This window comes from Lissotriton vulgaris, chromosome 8, assembly GCF_964263255.1.
Source record: "Lissotriton vulgaris chromosome 8, aLisVul1.2, whole genome shotgun sequence".
Lineage (NCBI taxonomy): Eukaryota > Metazoa > Chordata > Amphibia > Caudata > Salamandridae > Lissotriton > Lissotriton vulgaris.
This window is the reverse complement of record NC_141696.1, coordinates 1,482,120,192-1,482,140,117: the sequence shown is the minus strand read 5'-3', so window position 1 is coordinate 1,482,140,117 and position 19,926 is coordinate 1,482,120,192. Positions and strand designations below refer to the sequence as shown.

The 19,926-nt window shown below is 44.8% G+C and overlaps 1 protein-coding gene across 2 annotated transcripts in view; it reads left to right on the top strand.

Annotated features, from left to right (window-relative positions):
* The window catches only part of ILDR2 (immunoglobulin like domain containing receptor 2), a 707,528-nt gene that overhangs the window by 372,775 nt on the left and 314,827 nt on the right, over positions 1-19,926 (top strand). For both annotated transcript variants that reach the window (XM_086935538.1, XM_086935539.1), the window contains exon 3: positions 3,628-3,747. In XM_086935538.1, coding sequence (XP_086791664.1) covers positions 3,628-3,747 — 120 coding nt within the window. The remainder of the gene's footprint in view (positions 1-3,627; positions 3,748-19,926) is intronic.

Sequence of the window (19,926 nt, the reverse complement as noted above, 5' to 3'; positions counted from 1 at the left end):
ACGGTGTCATTTCTGTGGAAACTCAATCTATGTAACTCATTAGATTTGTGTGTGGTGTTGAAGTGTACTGCTAGAGGGTATTGTGTATTGTTATTTTTAATGGCTCAAATGTGTTCTTGGACTCTATCCTTCAGCGACCTAACGGTACTCCCAAAATAGATTTTTCCGCAAATGCATTTGATGCAATATACCACAAACTTGGTATTGCAATTTATAAAACATCTGATGGAATATGTTTTGTCGGTGTTGTACATAAAGCTTGTTGTTTTAGATGTGCGGATCAATTTGAGCAAACCCACTTTTTTTGTGTATATGAATCCGCAGATGATGTTCTTGGGTTCCAAGGTGAATTGTGGTAGGCAAATTCTCTGGGATCTTCCGGTGAGAAAGGAAATGATCCATTTGAGGGCGTATACTTGGATTCCAATGTGATGAAGCCTCTTGATAAGCATGTGGTGGGATACGGTTCTGAATGCTGCTGAGAGGTCAAAGAGGATCAGGGCTGCTGTTTCTCAATCGAGGAGGGTTTTGATGCATGATAACGCATTGCAGTGATCAGGGTGGTTTCGGTGCTATGGTTTGTGCAGAATCTCGACTGGGAGGTGTCCAGAAGATTGTTGTTCTCCAGGTGTTTCATAGGTTGGCGGTTGATGGGCTCTTCGAGGGCTCTGGTGGGAAAGGGGAGCAGAGAGATGGGATGGTTGTTCTTGAGTTCTCTGAGGTCTGGAGACAGTTTTTTGAGCAGTGGTTGGACTGCTGCATGTTACCATTCTTCGGGAAGGTGACAGCGGTGATGGATGCGTTGAAAATGGTAGTCAGCTTGTTGCTTATCATCTTTCTCCAGAGGTTGAAAACGTGGTGGCGCAGGTGGTCCCAAGATGCTCCTGAATGGACGGAGTTCTTAATGACTTTGGTATTTTGTGAGGAGAGCTGGTCCCAAATGGTGAGCAGGTGGTCGGGGTTAGCATCTGTGGGATCAAGGAGGCTGAGGATGTCAGAGGAGTTGGGTTGGGGTTAGGAGTTTTTGTAGATGGTGGGGATCTTGTTTGGAACCAATGTACCAGGCAATCAACCTTATCTCAGTTGTTAGTACTGCCGCATCAGTTGGCAGCGGAGTGCGCAACACTCAAATGTAATGTCCTTTTCAGCTCCCTTGGTGAGCTCACTGTCTGACCTACCCAGTCCGCTGCCGCCCGAAAGGTCCTGCAGCGGACTGGGTAGGTCAGACAGCGAGCTCAGATAAGGTAGTGAGATAAGGTTGATTGCCATTCTCCAGGGAGATCTCCCCCTGGTAGAACAATGAGTAGGTAGATTTGCACCATACCTTTCACTGTAGATAGTTTGTTTTATACACGGTCCTGAGGAATCACCACTTGATCACATCTGTGACTTATTTCGGCGAGAAACATTTTGACCTTATGTCGAGTGAGCAAAACTTTTGTCACTTTATGAACAAAACAGTCACGCCCCTCTCATCCTTTTAACCAGGGTGGGTTCCCATCAGAATAAAGCTATTACCAAGGGCTCCCTAACCTGATTTATCTTCACGACCTACATCTATATCACACTAGGCCCCTCACACCCACGGCACCAATACGGCGAGGAACAAAAGATCTCCGATAAAGAGCCCCTTTATGGGTGCGGGTGGAGCATTGCAGCACCGGCTCGACGAGGAGCAGACCCAGATAATGAAGCATGACACCTATCCTGCTGGGTGTGTGAGGGTTTTAGTTCCGAAAGGAGGAATTCCCCTCCTCTTTCCCACCTAGAGCACACATTCAGTGGCCTCACTAGTCCACTAACAGGAACTTCGTACCTTTCTGTCTTCCTGCACATTTTGGGCATGTACGTTTGGACCTACATCAAGCCCTCTCTGTCCCTTCATTTGTTGAGAACCTATTGACTTTGGCAATGCTTATTTATGTAACATTTTCTAAGTACTGTAAATAACATGCATTTCTAATATAGTAGTATGCAGATAACCTTAGGTTTCAGAGGGAGGCAGCCAATCAACTCACTGATCGACTGTCTGTTCCATAAACTCTCATGTAGTTCTGATCTTGTGGTATTGCTTGTTGATTAGTCCTCACGAGCAGTCAGAAGACCCCTCCACATGTGCTGAATCATACAGACCATGCATCCACAAAGGGTGCCAGCTAGGTGGAAGCATTTGATGCATAGTATGAGTCAAAGCATCTACAGACTGCCTTTGGCAAGGCTGAACCAGCTTTTCAAGGCATTAGAATTGGAACGAAAACTTAATGAAGAAAACATGCCTAGTGTAAAGGCTACTACATATGATTCAAAACTGGATCTCAGCAAATGTCCTTATACACGTCCTGAAGGCTGAGTTACAGGTGGCTTCTTGGCCGGAACCGAAAAAGGCACTAACTTGTGACAGTGCAAACCAAGCACATAGCACCACTGTGTGGTTGCATAATTATACCGCACGATAACGCATTGCAGAATCATCCTTCCACGTGACACTAACGCATGGCAGTGTCACCGTACAACATGACAATGCATGGCAGGGCCATACTACCACATTGCACCAATATGTGGCAGAATCACTCTTCCAAATTACACTTACGTGTGACAGTGTCATCATATCACTTGATATAAATATGTGACAGGGCCATCTTACCATATGACACTAGTGTGGGATATTGTCCTCCTATCACATGACACAAATGTGTGACAGTGTCACCCTAACGCATTACACTAATGCATGATAACGCATTGCAGGTCATCCTAACACATGACACCAACATGCGGCAGTGTCATCCTGCCACTCACATCAACGCTTGACAGTGTCAACCTATCACATGACAATGCATGGCAGTACCATCCACCCATATGACACCAACACATGACAGCATCACCCTACCCCACAACAACTCTTGGAAGCATCATCCTACTACATGACATTAATGCATGACAGTGTTCATCGACTACATGACAATGCGTAGCAGCGTGATCCTACTCTCTGACACCTATGTGTCGCAGCGTCATTCTGCTACATGACATTAACATGTGGTGATGTCATCTTGCCACATTGCACTAACATGTGACAGTGTCATCCTACTATATGACAGCACATGTCTGCATCATACTGCCACATGACACTAATGCATGGCAGCATGACTACATAACACCAACATGTGATACATTCACCCTACTACATGGAAACCCATGTAAGTATCATCCTATCACATGACACTAATGCAGGATAGTGTAATCCTACCACATAACACCAACGGATGACCACGTCATCCTACCACATGACAGCCATCTGTTACAATGGCATCCTACCACATGACACCAATGCATGATACCGTCATTCTAGTACATGACACTAATATATGACAACGTCCTTATACAACATGACACAAACATGTGACAGTGTAATGCTACTACATGCCACATAGGCGGGTATGTTGTTGAGGGCATCTACTAACAGGATCTTGACCTTTTTCCTTTTTTTAAGGATTTGGAGTGCTTTTGGTAAAGGTCAGCATATCCATATACCGTGACTCAAGGGAACTTGACTTGTAAGCTGTATGTGGTGTATTCCCTACTGAAGGCAGTGAGTCACCTCTTGCTTTTTCTGGATCCTTTGCTTTGCAGACGCTGACCTGAGGTTCGGAAAGCTGCAGTGGGGAGACAGCGGGCTGTATTACTGCCATGTCATAGCCTCGGATGACCCGGAAGGAAAGAATGAGGATAAGGTTGAGCTGCTTGTGATGGGTGAGTGACATCTCAAGTCTCTCTTCGAGTTCCACAGTGTGGAAAGCTCAGTAGACTGTCTGCAGAGTGCGATTTTCTTTTTTATGGAATTGTCTATTTATGTCCAGTGGTGTGTCGAATTTTCTCAGTTTATGGTCTTGCCTTTTCTTCTCTTGGTTATTATTTGGTATGGCCTATAGAAAATACATATTTGTGCCTTAGAGGTTCTAGAGGTACATGCAGGAAAAAATAAGAGAAACTCAGACAGGAATTTTGGCACTTGCAGTTCACACTTCCCCTCTCATTCAATCACTCAACACCAATATCACCGCAGAATCCATAGTTTAACAAAGAGCATTGATCTGGGTTTCACATTGCTCTTCTATTCTGTAAATTGTAGGTGGGGCACTGCGACATGATATGTCAGGTAGACATTCAATCCACCTTGTGAGAAACTGCCTCAAATCCCTGGTGGATAATCAACATTGCAGTGAAATGTTTGCAGCAGCTGTGGGGCAGCGGTCATGCAATGGAGGACGGGGTTACCATCACCCCATACCTTGCTCCTCTGATGCTCCTGGTATCTACTGAGCCAGAATTACTCACAGTTCCCATGCATACAATTATTTTGAAACAGGACCAACCTCCACCCGGCCCCCCTCCCTCCCGCGAATGCTGTCTCCCAGATCACCTGCCTTTTCTTAGCAATCGCTCACATTTTCCCACCAGGCCCATTTCACAGCTATGCTCTGAACTACTGCTCCACTAAAAGACAATTGCACCCTACTAGGCCTTTCTGCCTCTTTACATCATCCCCGAATCCTTAGTCCCACTGATGTATGGGCATTAAACTTTACATTCATGTTTGCTTTGATGACTATTTCATTGTTGTGATGGGTGAACACTAGTGTTAGAGCTAGGCTAAGGCCTCGATTGTGGGTCCAGTGAAGTTGGGAGAACTTTAATATCTTGGGCTGTGACTTGAAGAAGGACTCAAAAATTGTACGTAACTTATGGAGTCTGGAACCAGGCTCCGAAATGTCTCTCAGTATTAGTTGCTATCTGCCAAAGGTGTTTATCTCTGAGGAGATCAGATGGGGAATGGCCAGTCCCATACTGTCCTGAAACATTGGTCTCTTGCAGAGATCTGCAGAACCGCTATATGGTTTTCTCTTTATTCTTTAGCAAATATTAGTGTATTATTTTTTATTGCTTATTTGTAACACAATAATGAACCCAAAGCAACCTCTTCCAAGTGCAAAGTTCAAAACCAACTATGAGGAATGGGGGGGAAGAAGGCCGGAGCGGTTCTGCAAAAATAGAAACAAATGGAATAGCAGTGTCCTGACCACTTTTTCTGAGTCAATCTTATGTTTGCTGTTGGATTTTTAGAGACTTCTTACAGGAAGGCTATGAAATCTCTTATGTGAATAGTACAAGAAGTTCATGCCAGAAATTGTACAGGATAATTTTATAAAAATATTTGTAGTAGCTCCAATTGGAAAAACATGTGTCCGACTATGGCCTTAATAGGACAGTGTCCTACGCGTTTCCTATGAGAGTTTTTCTTTCCCATTTGAAACAACCAAGGCGGTTTTGATCAAGCCTCTTGTTACCTCGAGGAAAACATAATATCTCCTTGACCAGTGTACTGTGCTAATGCATGCCCTTTTCATAGTACTACTGACAACAAACGTCGGGTACAGTACAAAACACTCGAGCTCTTATGACAAAGCATATCAACATTTGCACTTATGATTCACTGTTGATTACAGGAAGAAGGTGTTCTGTGCTTGGCCTTGGAGGCTGATGACTTAAGAGACAAATTAGAATGAATGGTACAGAATATGGTGTGTATTGAGCTGTAATATGTCACTGTTGGGGGTAAAAGAGAGTGTAGGTTTGGGGCTAAATGGTTTGCTACAGACAAGGATTGCAAGAGCTAATTTAAAGACATTAGGTCTGCAGCAGGTATAACTTTATGTTGGATGTAATTTGTTTGTGAGTTATTTGATTAGAGAACCAAAGTCGGTAGACCCTTAAGAGGTTATGTGAGGACTCTAGTAACTGTGCATGCAGTGGTGACCATCAAAGAACCTAGTAGGAGAAAGCTGGAGACTGTGATGCTGGTCAGAAAGACTCTAAAGGAGCCATGGTGGGTTGTGGGTGAGTAAGTGCTTTTCTTCATGCAGTGGAGGGAGGCGGGGCGTGATCTGGTGTGGTCCTCATGCACTCTTGTGAAATAGCGTAAAAAGCAACAAGGGACACAGTGTGATATTGTGGCTAGCAGCTTGGTAGACCTCTAAGATGATTATGTTTTCAACAATCGTTGAAGGAAAGGTGTGTGTAGCTTTAAGAGAAGGGGTTTGGTATCCATTTTTAATTCTTTAGATTTCAACAGCAATATGTAATTCAGTAAATAATATGCTTGAGCTATCCTACAATATGATTTTTTATAAAAGTGAACCGTTTATGATGGAGGGGTACTGCTGGATACAGTCTACGGAGGTGAGTATGCTGAAACAGGATACAGCGCAAAAATGACATGTCCAAGATCTAGGATTTGGGGATTTTCTTATTATATCATTAACATAATCTGTACAAAAGTGGTAACTTTGTTAGCTCAGCCAACGACTAATAAAATGTTATCCATTTCTAATACAGTATCATTTCCATACTTTTACATCTAAACAAATCTTGGTTAGTTCATAAAATGCACAATTTAGAATTTAGTTTAAAAGAGCAATTTTCCCTTTGTTACTTGTTCTTTCTTTGTTGCCCCTTTAGCTCTAAATAACACTTCTTCATAGTTTCCATTTTCGTTAGCAATTACTAAGAATGTTCTATTTCTGATGGCTGAATCAATGAGTAAAACATTTACATTGCACAGTTAGATGGCTCTGCTAGTTTTTCATAATCAACAATCTTGCTGTTTTCGAAACAAAAATGTTCCTTCTTTCGCAAGATGTTTTCATTTTTTCTCCAGACGTATATCTTCCAAATGTAAGCTGTTTATCTTTCTCTGTTTTTTTTCTGGCTACGCCAAACTTTATTGAGATCTCAAGTCTTGGCATCAAAAGCAAAAGTGACTTTTTGGTCTATTTAATTTTTATTATTTTCTTCAGAGGTAAAATAGGGTTTAGCTCAAATGAGTTTACATGTCTACCAGGATGGAAGCAGACTCTTTGCTCAACTAGGTTTCTTGTCTTGATTCATTTTCCAGATTTCCACCACAATCAGCCATCTCGGCACACCTAGTTCCTCATATCTAACTTTACACGTGACCAAGACAATGACCTGGATAGAGGCAAAGGAATATGTAAGGGATTGAAGCAAAAAACACGGGTGTAAGTAGATAGGACACAGATAAGGACAAAGTCCAAGATTCCTGACAGAATGAGTAGAAAATTGTTCACTATGGCAATAGCGTCAAGAAAATATTGTCCTAAAAAATATAGTGTCCAAAACATTGATTACCAAAATATGTTGAAGATAAGTATGTATAGAAATAAGAATCCCTTTCCTATACTTAACTCTATATAAATCTAGCTTGACAATATATTTATATCTTCAAGGTACATGGCTGTGCAGTTAAGAATAGTACATTTATACTTCATTTACTTTCATGATATTTTGGTTCTCAAGATTTAGACCACAGCAATTTTGTAGGATGATATTTCTGTCCTCAAAATTCTGAAATAAAACTGGTATAAAAATCAAACATTATCTTCAAGGTGAATCTGATTCTCCTCAGTTCAGCTCTCCAACTTTGACAATTGTTCTGCCGAGCTCAAGCTGCTGCAGCCGGGGCCTGATAAACTTCTGTCACCTTAAAAGCCTGTTGCATGATAACAGCATGGATCCCTGCCTTCAATTGGACGTCCTGTCCCACTGTGTTGCCAATCGTTTTTACCCATGTTTAACATAATGTTTCCAATATGTAGTCAATGTGCAGCATAACTTAAAGAGAATGGTACGACTGGTGATGTCAGAGAGTACCAGAACCACCTTAAATAGAATTGATCCTTACAGTTGGTTCCTGTTCGCTGTCACAACTAGATGCACTACGAGGCCACTATATTCTGACCGAGAGTTTGGGTTAAACTTTCATGTCAAAAGAAGCATTTCTTCTGAAAGGTACATCTGGAGAGTAGTGCATTTTAAAATCAGGAGCAGTCGCCCATGTGGCTGCCATGCACATTTCCGAGATGACACGTGCCTTTGGAAATTCACTTCGAATGGAGTACCTAGAATTCTTTGGAACCTTCACTCATATGCTAGTCTCCTTGCATATCCTGAACCAATGAAAACCAGTTCGTCCAAGTCTAGGCAATTAGGGAGCTACATCAAATGTGTTTACTCAATTCATAGCTTTTGCAAAGGACAGTCAGGCAGTGTCTCATCTGAGCAGCCCCCTGACGCAGGTAAAACAAAACTTAATGATCCCAATCCGCTACCAGCTGCCAAATAATTGAGTTCTGTCTCTCATATGAGCTGTTAGGAACATAGCTGCTTTGACATTGAGGTTGGGGAACCAAATGAAAATGTGTGTGTCATCAGCAGCAAGGGGATAAGAGGACCAAGCCTATAAGATGGCTTCAGAAAGAGAGATGTCATAGAATGAGCTATAGCGGTGTGGGTTCTCCCTGGATATTGAAAATCTGTTATTGCAGCCTTAACCAACATTAACTTCTAAACTCCTCTCTAGTGTACTGTTGCATACAGAACAATGTTAGTGAGTACATATAAGGCCAACACATAACCCTGTGTCTAAAGCTAGATCCTAAAGTTACACTTTTAGTCTTCTACGTAACTCACCTTCCAAGCGGTAGGTGGATAACTCACTAAGCGAAGTGAGCTTAATTAGAAAGCTGTTTAGTACCTATTGTCACTTAAGAGTAGCATTGACCAGATATACGAGAAAAAGTACTATAACGAAGTGCTCTTTGATGACATTGTCTTTTTAAATCCCCTGGCCTAATACTTTTTCACATCACAACATTTGCCAAATGTAAAGAGCAGTATAAGGATATATGTGTTTCGAATTGCTTACGCTCAGATGAATACATGAGATGCTGATGTTTACTTGTGATAAGACCTACAATTGGCATTGAGTTTATTTGGCTTCATTTAGACCTGCCTGGAAAACAATTTCTGGCGCTGTTTTGTTACATTTTCAACTGAGGAAAAGGGTAAGAGAAAAAGACGAGGCACAAGTACGTGATGCTCCCTCCATGCTGGCACATTCAGAGACAAAGGAATGCCAGGTGGCTGGTAAACACGAGGCTTTAACATGTCCCTGTGTGATCCGCGGCGATGACGCGCCTCCTGTTGTCTTGTGTTCGCTGGTTCCCTGTAATCATGATAGTCACACAATGCAGATGAGTTTACTCGCGGGGCCTCTGCCAGGTGCCCGCGTTAAGCGCAAGTTAGTCTGGCAGACTCCGCTTTGTTTCTCTCAGCGAGGTGCTCCGCGCGCTGGGCGCGTGCCCCTGCGCCTCACCTCAGCGACGTCTCCTCGACGGCGACAAGGTAAACAGGAGCGACGCACGCACGCACGGCCACGTCTTTGGTCGCGCGGCGACGTGGGCGGTTGGCGTGGCGGCGCGCGCTTCAGCCCACGCTTCTTTTTTTTCCTATCCCAATAATCGCAATAAGATAAATATTTACGTTAATTACTGTGACTAATGAGGCTGGGCCTCCAAAGACCTTATCCGCGCTACGAACTGCTGACGAGGAAGGAAGAGGGCAGGCACAGCGAGCTGTCAAGGAACGCTGAGCGGCGGGGCACAGCGCCGCCCGCCTGGAACGGCGTTCACTCACTTTTAATGAGTCACTCCCGGCCATTATCTCCACCTGACGCGCCTCCGCTGAGCGCCGGGCCCTGGTGTTGCGGGGCATTCATTATGCATGCACCTCTTCACGCGCATCCCACGCACGTCTCGTGGTTTGCCCCCGGACGTTGGCAAAGGCGATGCTTATTCATTACGCAGAGGAATACCTGCGCTTTGCAAGGCCCTGCATCACTGGTGGAAGCTGATCAGAGTTTCTGCATCAGTAGCAGGCTACCACATCCATCCTAGGAGGGTAATCTGCGTATCTGTGCATGGGAAGATACCATTTAGGAGGCTCAAATGTGGCTCCTTAGATGGACACTGTAGGTGTTAAGCACAGCTTAGTCACTTTCCTCCTTTCAACATTGACAGAGGTGCATTTTTATTTTTAATGCCGATTTGAGTCTTCTCTCCTGCACTGTGGGAGAAGCCTAAAGACTTTTGAAAGGATTGGAAAATCTTGTGTTTGGCCATGGTTGCAGCATATGGACCACTGCTCAAGAAAGGTTGTGACCTTGCGTTTACGTCTCTAGATGGCAAAGGGCCTTTTGGAAAGAACTATCATCAGGCCTCTTGTATAGTCGGGTCTTGGTTACCCTTCTGAGTGCCACAAGAAGGAATTTAAGCTTACATTGCAGTACTAGGACAGAGATGGCCAACTGCTTGTTATGGAGATGCATTTTTCTTCTCACCTGGTGTTACTGTCTGGATTACCAATCCATACGCTGACCATCACTGTGTGTACCCAAATAGGTTGAAGCAGGATTTCGCACCTTTCTGGTGTAGATCAGCTGAACTGCTCCGGTCACGCCCGTGCCACATTATTGAGGAAACCAGCAATCTTCATCCAGGTGCTCACTTTGGGATCGTCCGCACAGGGGTCGTGAAGTGACTTTATGTTTGTTTTGGGAGTTCTAAAGGAAGGGTAGTGCCCAGAGGCACATGTATCTAGACTGTAGTCCCAGATTTCCATCTTCTGAGAAAATTTGTAGACCTCAAGGAGTTCTGCTAGTCAGATTCCAAGCCGGCCTTATGCGCAAGACCTTGAGTGCATTACCCATCTTTGTACACATCATGTAACATCACTAGATCTTTACTCTTCTGTGTTTCTTTTCTGGAAATCTGGAGAGGAGGAAGGGACTCGCCCCACTGGTCACGCACGTGGTGACTGGCATCTGGAAAATGTGAACAAGGGACAATTGCTGAAGGTTGTTTAGAGTTAGACGAATACCTAATTACCATAGTCAATGCTCCTTGTATTTTTATGCTGTAGATTGGGTTATATGCTATAGTTCCTAAACCCTTGTGTTAGCTCTGTTAGCTTGAGTCTTATGTAGGATTCAAAGACCAGATTTGGATTCATCCAAAACTCTTTGTTGAAGGAACATGGTTGCATAGGGACAATGGCACCCCCAGAATTAGGACTACGGGAGCTGTGGGTGAAACCCAGCCCCAGTGCCATAGTTCTTCAAGGATGTAATTGCTGTACCTTAAAAATAAAAAGATTGCTAGCTATGACTCTCTATATTGTAGATTTCTCTATAAAAGGACATCAGAAGACAGAACTGTGTTGCTGCTTTACCAGTAGGACGTAAAGTGTGTATGTGTAATGCCCAGGCACTAAAAAAAGATGGTTTCATAACTGGAGTCACTCCTGACATATGTTTGCTGGATTCGTTTTAGGTTTGGTGCAGAGACAGCTTTAGCAGTCTCACCAGCCTTATATATTAACATAATCATAAATAGAATATACATACACGAATACATACATAGAGGAGCTTTGGATCAGCTCTCTGAATCCCAGTCCACTTCATCCATTGATCTGTTCAGCTGTACTTTATATGTTGCTTCTGTTCAGTCAAGCATGGGGCAATAACTCATCCCACTACAGGGATTGGCTCTCTTAGTGATACCAGTTTGTCTTATTGCATTTGCATAGCCACATAAAAAGAAGTTCACTTCAGTGTCAGGGGTGACAGATCAATACTGTAATTTGCCAAAGCCTTTTGTTTTTTGTATTCTTCATATTTGTTTTAGTCATTTATGTGTGTTTAAACTGTATCTTCAGGTTACATCTGTTCAGAGCCAATAGCACCTTTACTTCGTGCCAATAAGAATCAAACTTTCTTTCAGATGTGCATAAATCAGAAAAGGATTTCTACACATGCTCTAAGTGAACCTGCCCGCAATACCCCTTACTGTTCTGTTGCAATTATATGTGATTGTTAATTTATTTTAATATACACCTTTATTGCAAGAATGTGACTGCCACATTTAAGTAGTGGCATTTTATATTTCTTTTGATTTTGTGTGGCACGTGCGTACAATAAAAATGCTCACCAGCTTGCCAATGCCAGACCAATTGGCGTTGCCAATGCTAGATTAAAGTGCATGAAGAGGATTTATTGCAACATAAACATATTACTTTTTTCGAACTGTTTAATATTTAAAACATTTTTTTCACTATTTGATATTGTTGAAATGTGGGTGTGTCTGTGTTGCTCAACAAGACTGTGCTTGTTAAATGTGTCAAGATGGTTCAGCAATATAAACTCTTGCTGCTGACATCTGTTGTGACCCGCGAATCACATATTAGAATATTGGCAGGACCAACTCTGCCTTTCATCTTTCTTAGATCGAGAAATTGAGCATCATTACATCAAGCAATAATAACACCTATTATATGCAGTGCTTAGACGCTCAATATACCTCTCCCTGGTGCTACTGCACCTGTTGCACAATTGATGGCAATGCCTCTGTCAGCACAAGCTCTTAATTATTCAAGCAACACTATTCCTCTTACATTGACGAGCTAGTCCTTTCCTGTATCCCTTCGGAAATAAGTGCATGTGGAGAGGAAAACTTCGCAGGTCCTCCCAGATTACTATGTCTAAAATGTCCTATTTGATTCAATAAACTGATTTACTTGTCAATTTCAGGCCAGTGGCAGAAGACACAGTTACCTTTATTAGGTATCCCTTAACTTTAAGCAGCAAAACACTTTATTTGGAGCAATGTACTTGCCAAACTAAACATTTTTTAAGCCACTGAAAACTTAAGTATTGGCAAAGCCAATGGGTCTTGCCTTTCAATGATGTTACCAGATCTTTTGGTTTTGCCAGTGCTTTTTGTCGATGCAGTTCCAAATCAGCAAAAGGAAAACAAGATGCTTGTTGCTGATTTGGAATGGATTCAGCAACAAAAAAAAAGCACTACAGCGTGATGACATGCACGCATACATCACTTACATTGGCATTATTTTCAACTTTTAATTCACCATTCCAAAACAGTGGATGCCAATTACTGTGCGGTAAATCCAAAAAGTATGTGTGAAAGAGTTGAGGGGAGGGGAGTGGTTTTCAGAATAAAAAAAAAAAGTCAGATAGTGTGGGTGCAGCCTGAGAGGAGCACATGTGGCAGAGTGCAAGAAACACATGGACTCTCAAGGAGTGTTGAAAAAAAAAAGTAGTTCCCTGAATGCATGCAGTGGAAGGACACAAGTTCTTAAAAGGCTGATTTAAAGAAACTATGCCCCGGAGGAGGGATAATGCAAGAAAGGGAAGAATAGTCATAGAATGCAAGCAAGTGATAATGGCAAGAACCTCAGCCAATGGTGAGCAAGGGCTGACCCAAAGCCAACTATAAGTATTGTTATAGTACACAATAGGTCTTTGACAACAGAAAACTAAAAGCTGTCTATAGGTCTGAAGGCAAGACCTAAAAATCAGCCTCAAACTAGTTCCTTTATAATTTTATTTAAACCCTGCGCAAAACCTGTGGGAGTAATCTACTCTGTAATCTTTTGGCGAGTTAGTTCTGGGGTGTAGCATGGAATTGGGACTGGGAAAGTCATTGGTCGGGAACAGGAAATAAATTGTAGAAAAGTGAATCAGACATAATCAGCCCCTTTTTGGCTCCACCGTGGATCAAAATTGGGCTACAAAAACACCAAAAGCGACTAGGTGCCAAAAAGAGAAACTGGCAGATTTTCAGCACAAACTGAAGAAAATGCCTAAAAGTCTCAAAACTGCTCAAAATACCTAGGACCTAATTCACAAAGGACCATCACACTCATGGCAGAGGCACCGCAGTCGTGGGGGAGTCTCTACACTTGGGCGGAATCTCCGTAATGAGAATTCTCAGTGCTGAGATCCCGCCCGACTGCGGGCACTCTGCCACGAGTCTGGAGACCCCTTGTGAATCAGGTCCGCACTCATGGCAGAGGCCCCGCAGTCGTGGGGAGTCTCTGCACTCAGGCGGAATCTCCACAATGAGAATTCTCAGTGCGGAGATTCCGCCCGAGTGCGGGCACTCTGCCACGAGTCTGGAGACCCCTTGTGAATCAGGTCCGCACTCATACCAGAGGCCCGCAGTCGTGGGAGAGACTCTGCACTCGGGCGGAATCTCCGCAATGAGAATTCTCAGTGCTGAGATCCCGCCCGACTGCAGGCACTCTGCCACGAGTCTGAAGACCCCTTGTGAATCAGGTCCGCACTCATGGCAGAGGCCCCGCAGTCGTGGGGGAGTCTCTGCACTCAGGCGGAATCTCCACAATGAGAATTCTCAGTGCGGAGATTCCGCCTGAGTGCGGGCACTCTGCCTTGAGTCTGGAGACCCCTTGTGAATCAGGTCCGCACTCATACCAGAGGCCCCGCAGTCGTGGGAGAGACTCTGCACTCGGGCGGAATCTCCGCAATGAGAATTCGCAGTGCGTGCCACGAGTCTGGAGACCCCTTGTGAATCAGGTCCGCACTCATAGCAGAGGCCCCGCAGTCATGGGAGAGAATCTGCACTCGGGCGGAATCTCCGCAATGAGAATTCTCAGTGCTGAGATCCCACCCGACTGCGGGCACTCTGCCACGAGTCTGAAGACCCCTTGTGAATCAGGTCGCACTCATGGCAGAGGCCCCGCAGTCGTGGGGGAATCTCTGCACTCAGGCGGAATCTCCACAATGAGAATTCTCAGTGCGGAGATTCCGCCTGAGTGCGGGCACTCTGCCATGAGTCTGGAGACCCCTTGTGAATCAGGTCCGCACTCATACCAGAGGCCCCGCAGTCGTGGGAGAGACTCTGCACTCGGGCGGAATCTCCGCAATGAGAATTCTCAGTGCGTGCCACGAGTCTGGAGACCCCTTGTGAATCAGGTCCCCACTCATGGCAGAGGCCCCGCAGTCGTGGGAGAGACTCTGCACTCAGGCGGAATCTCCGCAATGAGAATTCTCAGTGCGGAGATTCCGCCCCGACTGCGGGCTCTCTGCCACGAGTCTGGAGACCCCTTGTGAATCAGGTCCGCACTCATAGCAGAGGTCCCGCAGTCATGGGAGAGACTCTGCACTCGGGCGGAATCTCCGCAATGAGAATTTTCAGTGCTGAGATCCCGCCCGACTGCGGGCACTCTGCCACGAGTCAGGAGACCTCTTTTGAATCAGGTCCGCACTCATGGCAGAGGCCCCGCAGTCGTGGGGGAGTATCTGCACTCGGGCGGTATCTCCACAATGAGAATTCTCAGTGTGTGCCACGAGTCTGGAGACCCCTTGTGAATCAGGTCCGCACTCATGGCAGAGGCCCCGCAGTCGTGGGGGAGTCTCTGCACTCAGGCGGTATCTCCACAATGAGAATTCTCAGTGTAGAGATTCCGCCCCGACTGCGGGCACTCTGCCACGAGTCTGGAGACCCCTTGTAAATCAGATCCGCACTCATGGCAGAGGCCCCGCAGTTGTGGAGGAGTCTGCAGTTGGGCGGAATCTCCGCAATGAGAATTCTCAGTGCGGAGATTCCGCTCAGACTGCGGGCACTCTGCCACGAGTCTGGAGACCCTTTGTGAATCAGGGCCCAAGGACCTGATTCACAAAGGTGCCTCCACACTCGTGGCAGAGTCCCCGCAATCGTGGGGGAGTCTCTGCACTCGGGCAGAATCTCCGCAATAAATTCTCAGTGCGGAGATTCTACCCCAACTGCGGGGCCTCCACTACCAGTGTGGAGACCCTTTGTGAATCAGGCCCCTAATGTGCTGGAACTGATAATTTTGTAGTCAAACATGGTCCATTATGGAATTACCATATGGAATAGGGTTCCCAGTGTAATTTGCGTCCACATACCATCAACAAAATGAAACGTCACCCACCCCTACTTGCCAGCGACTTAAAGAAAGCTGTGAAATGACGAACAACCTTAACATGTAGCTTGTTGTCTTCTGATATATTCTGCAAATACTGATTTATTTATGGACATTATCGAAAGGTGTTAGAGACGCTTACAAAAGAAATAGATCATTACATCGGGCACATAAATTACATTACCCATAGGTTTTGGAGAATTTATAATAGACAAAGAGCTTTAGAAAAAGGTGTACTTTAGAATAAGGTGCAACAGTCATAAATGCCGATTATGAGGATGTGAACGGGTGCCAGGTTCAGGGAGGTGATACCTTGGTGCGGACAGATTCCGCAACCCTGCATCACACACATTTACTTGGAAGAAATTACCAGCATGCATCCAGGTGGAAGGGGGGGGCCAGGAATGTAGTGGGTAAGATGCCCTTCTGTCGAGGCGCACCGCTCCCAGGAGTGAACGAGTCAGCCATTTGTTTAATTCACTGTGAGGGAAGTAAACAATACTGAGATGTTTCTTTTCACTTCCTATTTGTCACCTGGTTGCGTCCCCACGCACGCGGCCTGGCCTGGCGAGGAGCTTCGCCTGAGAGGAAGAAGCCGCGCGCTGGTATGTGAAAAAGGCTAGTAACTTACCATCTGGGGGGATGTATGCAAGCAGCTTATGCGAAAGCTCAGTTGGTTGATGCACCCCCTCAAGCATTGGAGTTACTGTCAGGTCCTTGGGGTTTTAATGGGTTCATCTTTCCCAGTTGTTTAAATGTGCCACTTCATATCGACATATTACTGTAGCATTAGCACAATAATATGCATTTAATTAGAACCAACTCACAAACTTGTCTGAGCACCTCGACATTGCAGCCTGCCAAAGAGATGTCAGAACTGTTAATGTTAGAAAAGCTCTCTTGCCGAAACACTCTTTCTCAAGTACAAACCCTCCCTTCTGATGAATAAGGAACACAAAAAACTGACTGGAAATAATTCTGTCCTCAAAAACGGTGTAATCTGGCATCTCACTGTTTAACCAGACCTGTCAACTCCTAAAACAATTTCACCATGTGCGAGAAGGGGGCGGGGTCTTGATAGGGGAGTGCTTGGTACCACGTTCATCTTGCGGTACTTCTACCTGCCCCAACCCCTCCACTAAAAATACACAAAACAAAAAGCAGAGGGGCATATTTACAATATTTTGCAGAGGGCAGCACCGCAAGACTTCTAGCTGCACTGCCCGACGTCAAAAGAAAAGGACAGGAATGCGTTGTATCGACAAAATACTGTGCTTTCTGCCGGCACACAAACTGCAGTCGAGTGCCAACACAGGCACCTATGCACCTATGCACCATGATGCAAGGGTGTCTTTGTTGTTGGCATGATTGTTTTTGTTCAGGAAGGGACACCTTCCTGTACAACAACAATCAAAAGAGTTTTCCTCTTTCTGTGTGTGCTGCCGAATGCAGCACACGTGGAAAAAGGAAAAACTCAGGAGAAATGTACAGATTTCTCGTTGTTACCCCTGATTTAGAAAGGTGTTGTAAATCTTTGGCGGTGTCAAAAACCACGGGTGTTGCGTGGAAACACCCATAGAAACACCCATGAAACGCCCCTTCCATGCAGAATAAGGCATTGCTCCATATTTGCAAAGCCAAGAAAAGCCACGCAGGGTGGCTTTGCTTGGCCTTGTAAATATAAGCCTGTCACACTAGGCCTCTGGAAAGTGACGCTCTGGTAGTGTAAAAGTGCTGCGGGGCATTGTAAACATAGCACAACATTTTCTAAGCCTACCCTGATATCTTAGGGATATTTCATACCCCATAGTGCTCATCGACTGTGCAGGGCCTCTGAACAGGAGCTGGAAATTCACTCTGTGAAATTCCCCCCCCCCTCATCTTTTGGGTCACTGTGTGCCATCAGCTCTTCACCTGGAGACTGTGTGAAGGAACCTTATACTGCGTGACACACTGTGGCACCAAGTGAGTTCAATATATTTCACTGAGTGAGAGTATATGACCCTCCTAATCCTTCCCCACAAAACAGATTAAATGTTGGTTTCAAAATCTTCAATGGATTTTAAAAGTGCAGAGTATCCACATGCGATCTGGAAACCTACTACCAGGTCATCTTTGCTCCATGTGTGATATCAGCACTTCACCACGTGAATGAGCTAATATCATCTGACACACAGTAGCCCCATGTGAGTTGGCAGGTCCAACTCATCAAACCCAGGAAGCACAGTGAATCAAACAAGCAGGCCATCTGGTACACAGAAGACCGCTGAGACACCAAATGACACTGTAGACAGCTAAAAAGTAAATGGAGAGCCAGCCACAACACCCCAGACAGAACTACTTACCAGGCTGCACTCAGATACTATCGCCAGCAAATATGAGACACCAAGAAAAAAAGCACTTGTGGACCGCAACAAATGAAGCTGCAATAGCTGCAAGGAGATGCTCCAGTTCGTTAAGGATTTCATTTAGCCCTCAGTGACAGTCACCAATATCGCTGCCTCCCAAAAACTCTCTGACAACCTATCCAACGTCTTCCATAGCAAAATTACAAACATCTACAACAACTTCACACATCAATCCAACAACAGAGAACTCATTGCTAACCTACCTACCACCAACCGAAATGGCAACCAGACCAAATGGACAATTCCACCAGGAACGACTCAGCGGCAGTCATGCGGACCATCCACTCCAGGGCCCCAACCAGGGGTGTTGTCAACCCCGCTTTAGCGGTACAGTAGGGTGGGGCTCTTGATGGGTCTCTTCTGTTTGTAACTTGGCAGACAAAGATTCCTAATTTAAGTGGAAGGATGGATGGGTGGATGAATGGATGAGTGAGAGAAAGGATGGATGTAAGGGTGGATGAGTGAAAGGGAGGAAGGATGGATAGATAAGTAAAAAGATGGATGGATGAGTGAAAGGGTGGATGGGTGAGTGATAATGCAGATGATGATTATAGGATAAATGGAAGGAGGGAAAGGCTGGGTGGGTGGGCGGTTTGAATGGGTGGATGAGTGAAAGGATGCATGGATTTAATGGATGGATAAGTGTGAAATGATAGATGTAAGGATGGATGACTGAAAGAATGGATAGATGACTGAAAGGAAGGGTAGATGTATGTTTGAATGAAAGGATGGATAGATGAGTGAAAGTGTGAATGGATAGATGGATGAGTGAAAGAATAGATGAATGGTTGGATGGTGTGTGAAATGGTTGATGGATTGGTGCCTGAAAAGGGTGAATGGATAGATGCATGGGTGAATGAGGTTAAGGAGGGAGGAGTGAAAGGGAGAAAGGATGGATGGATGAGTCAAAGGTTGGACAGACAGAGGATGAGAGAAAGGATGGATGGATGAGTAAAGGAATAAATGGATGGATGGAAAGACTGGTTGAATGGATGGAGCGGAAGGGTGGATGTATGGATAGTGAAAGGATGGATGAGTGAAATTATTGATTGATGTTAGATGAGTGAAAGGATGGATGTAAGTGTGGATGAGTGAAAGAATGGATGGATGAGTGAAAGGGAGGGTAGATGGATGAATGTATGGATGAGTGAGTGAAAGGATGGATGGATGGTTGAACGGGTAACAATGGATGGAAAGATGAATGTGTGAGGGAATGTTATATGCATGAATGAATGAGTGAAAGGATGGATGAGTGAAAGGGAGGATAGCTGGACGGATGGATGGATGAGTGAAAGGGTAAATGGATGGATGAGTGAAAGGGTGGATGGAGGATGAGTGGAAGGATGGATGGATGGATGAGTCAGTGAAAGGCTAGATGGATGAGCGAAAAGCTAAATGGATGGATGAATGGATTAGGTGAAAGTGTGGTTCAATGAAGAGAAAGGGTGGATGTATGGACGGAGTGAAAGGATGGATGGATGGGTGCAAGGTAGGGCAGATGGGGGCAGGAGGAAAGGATGGATGAGTGAAAGGGTGAATGGATGGAGAGATGAGTGCAGGGGAAGATTGATGGATGGATTGACAGATGGGTGAGTGAAAGGGTGAATGAATAAAGGATGAGAGAAAGAATGGATGGATGGATGAGTGAAAACATGGATGAGTGAAAGGGTAAATGGATCAATGTAAATGGATGAAGTGAAAGTCTGAACAATTGTATGGAGTGAAAGGGTGGATGTATGGACAGAGAGGATGATGAGTGACTGGATGGATGAGTGAAAGGGAGGGTAGATGGGTAGCTGGATAAAAGGGTGGACAGATGGATGAGTAAAAGTGTGTATGGATG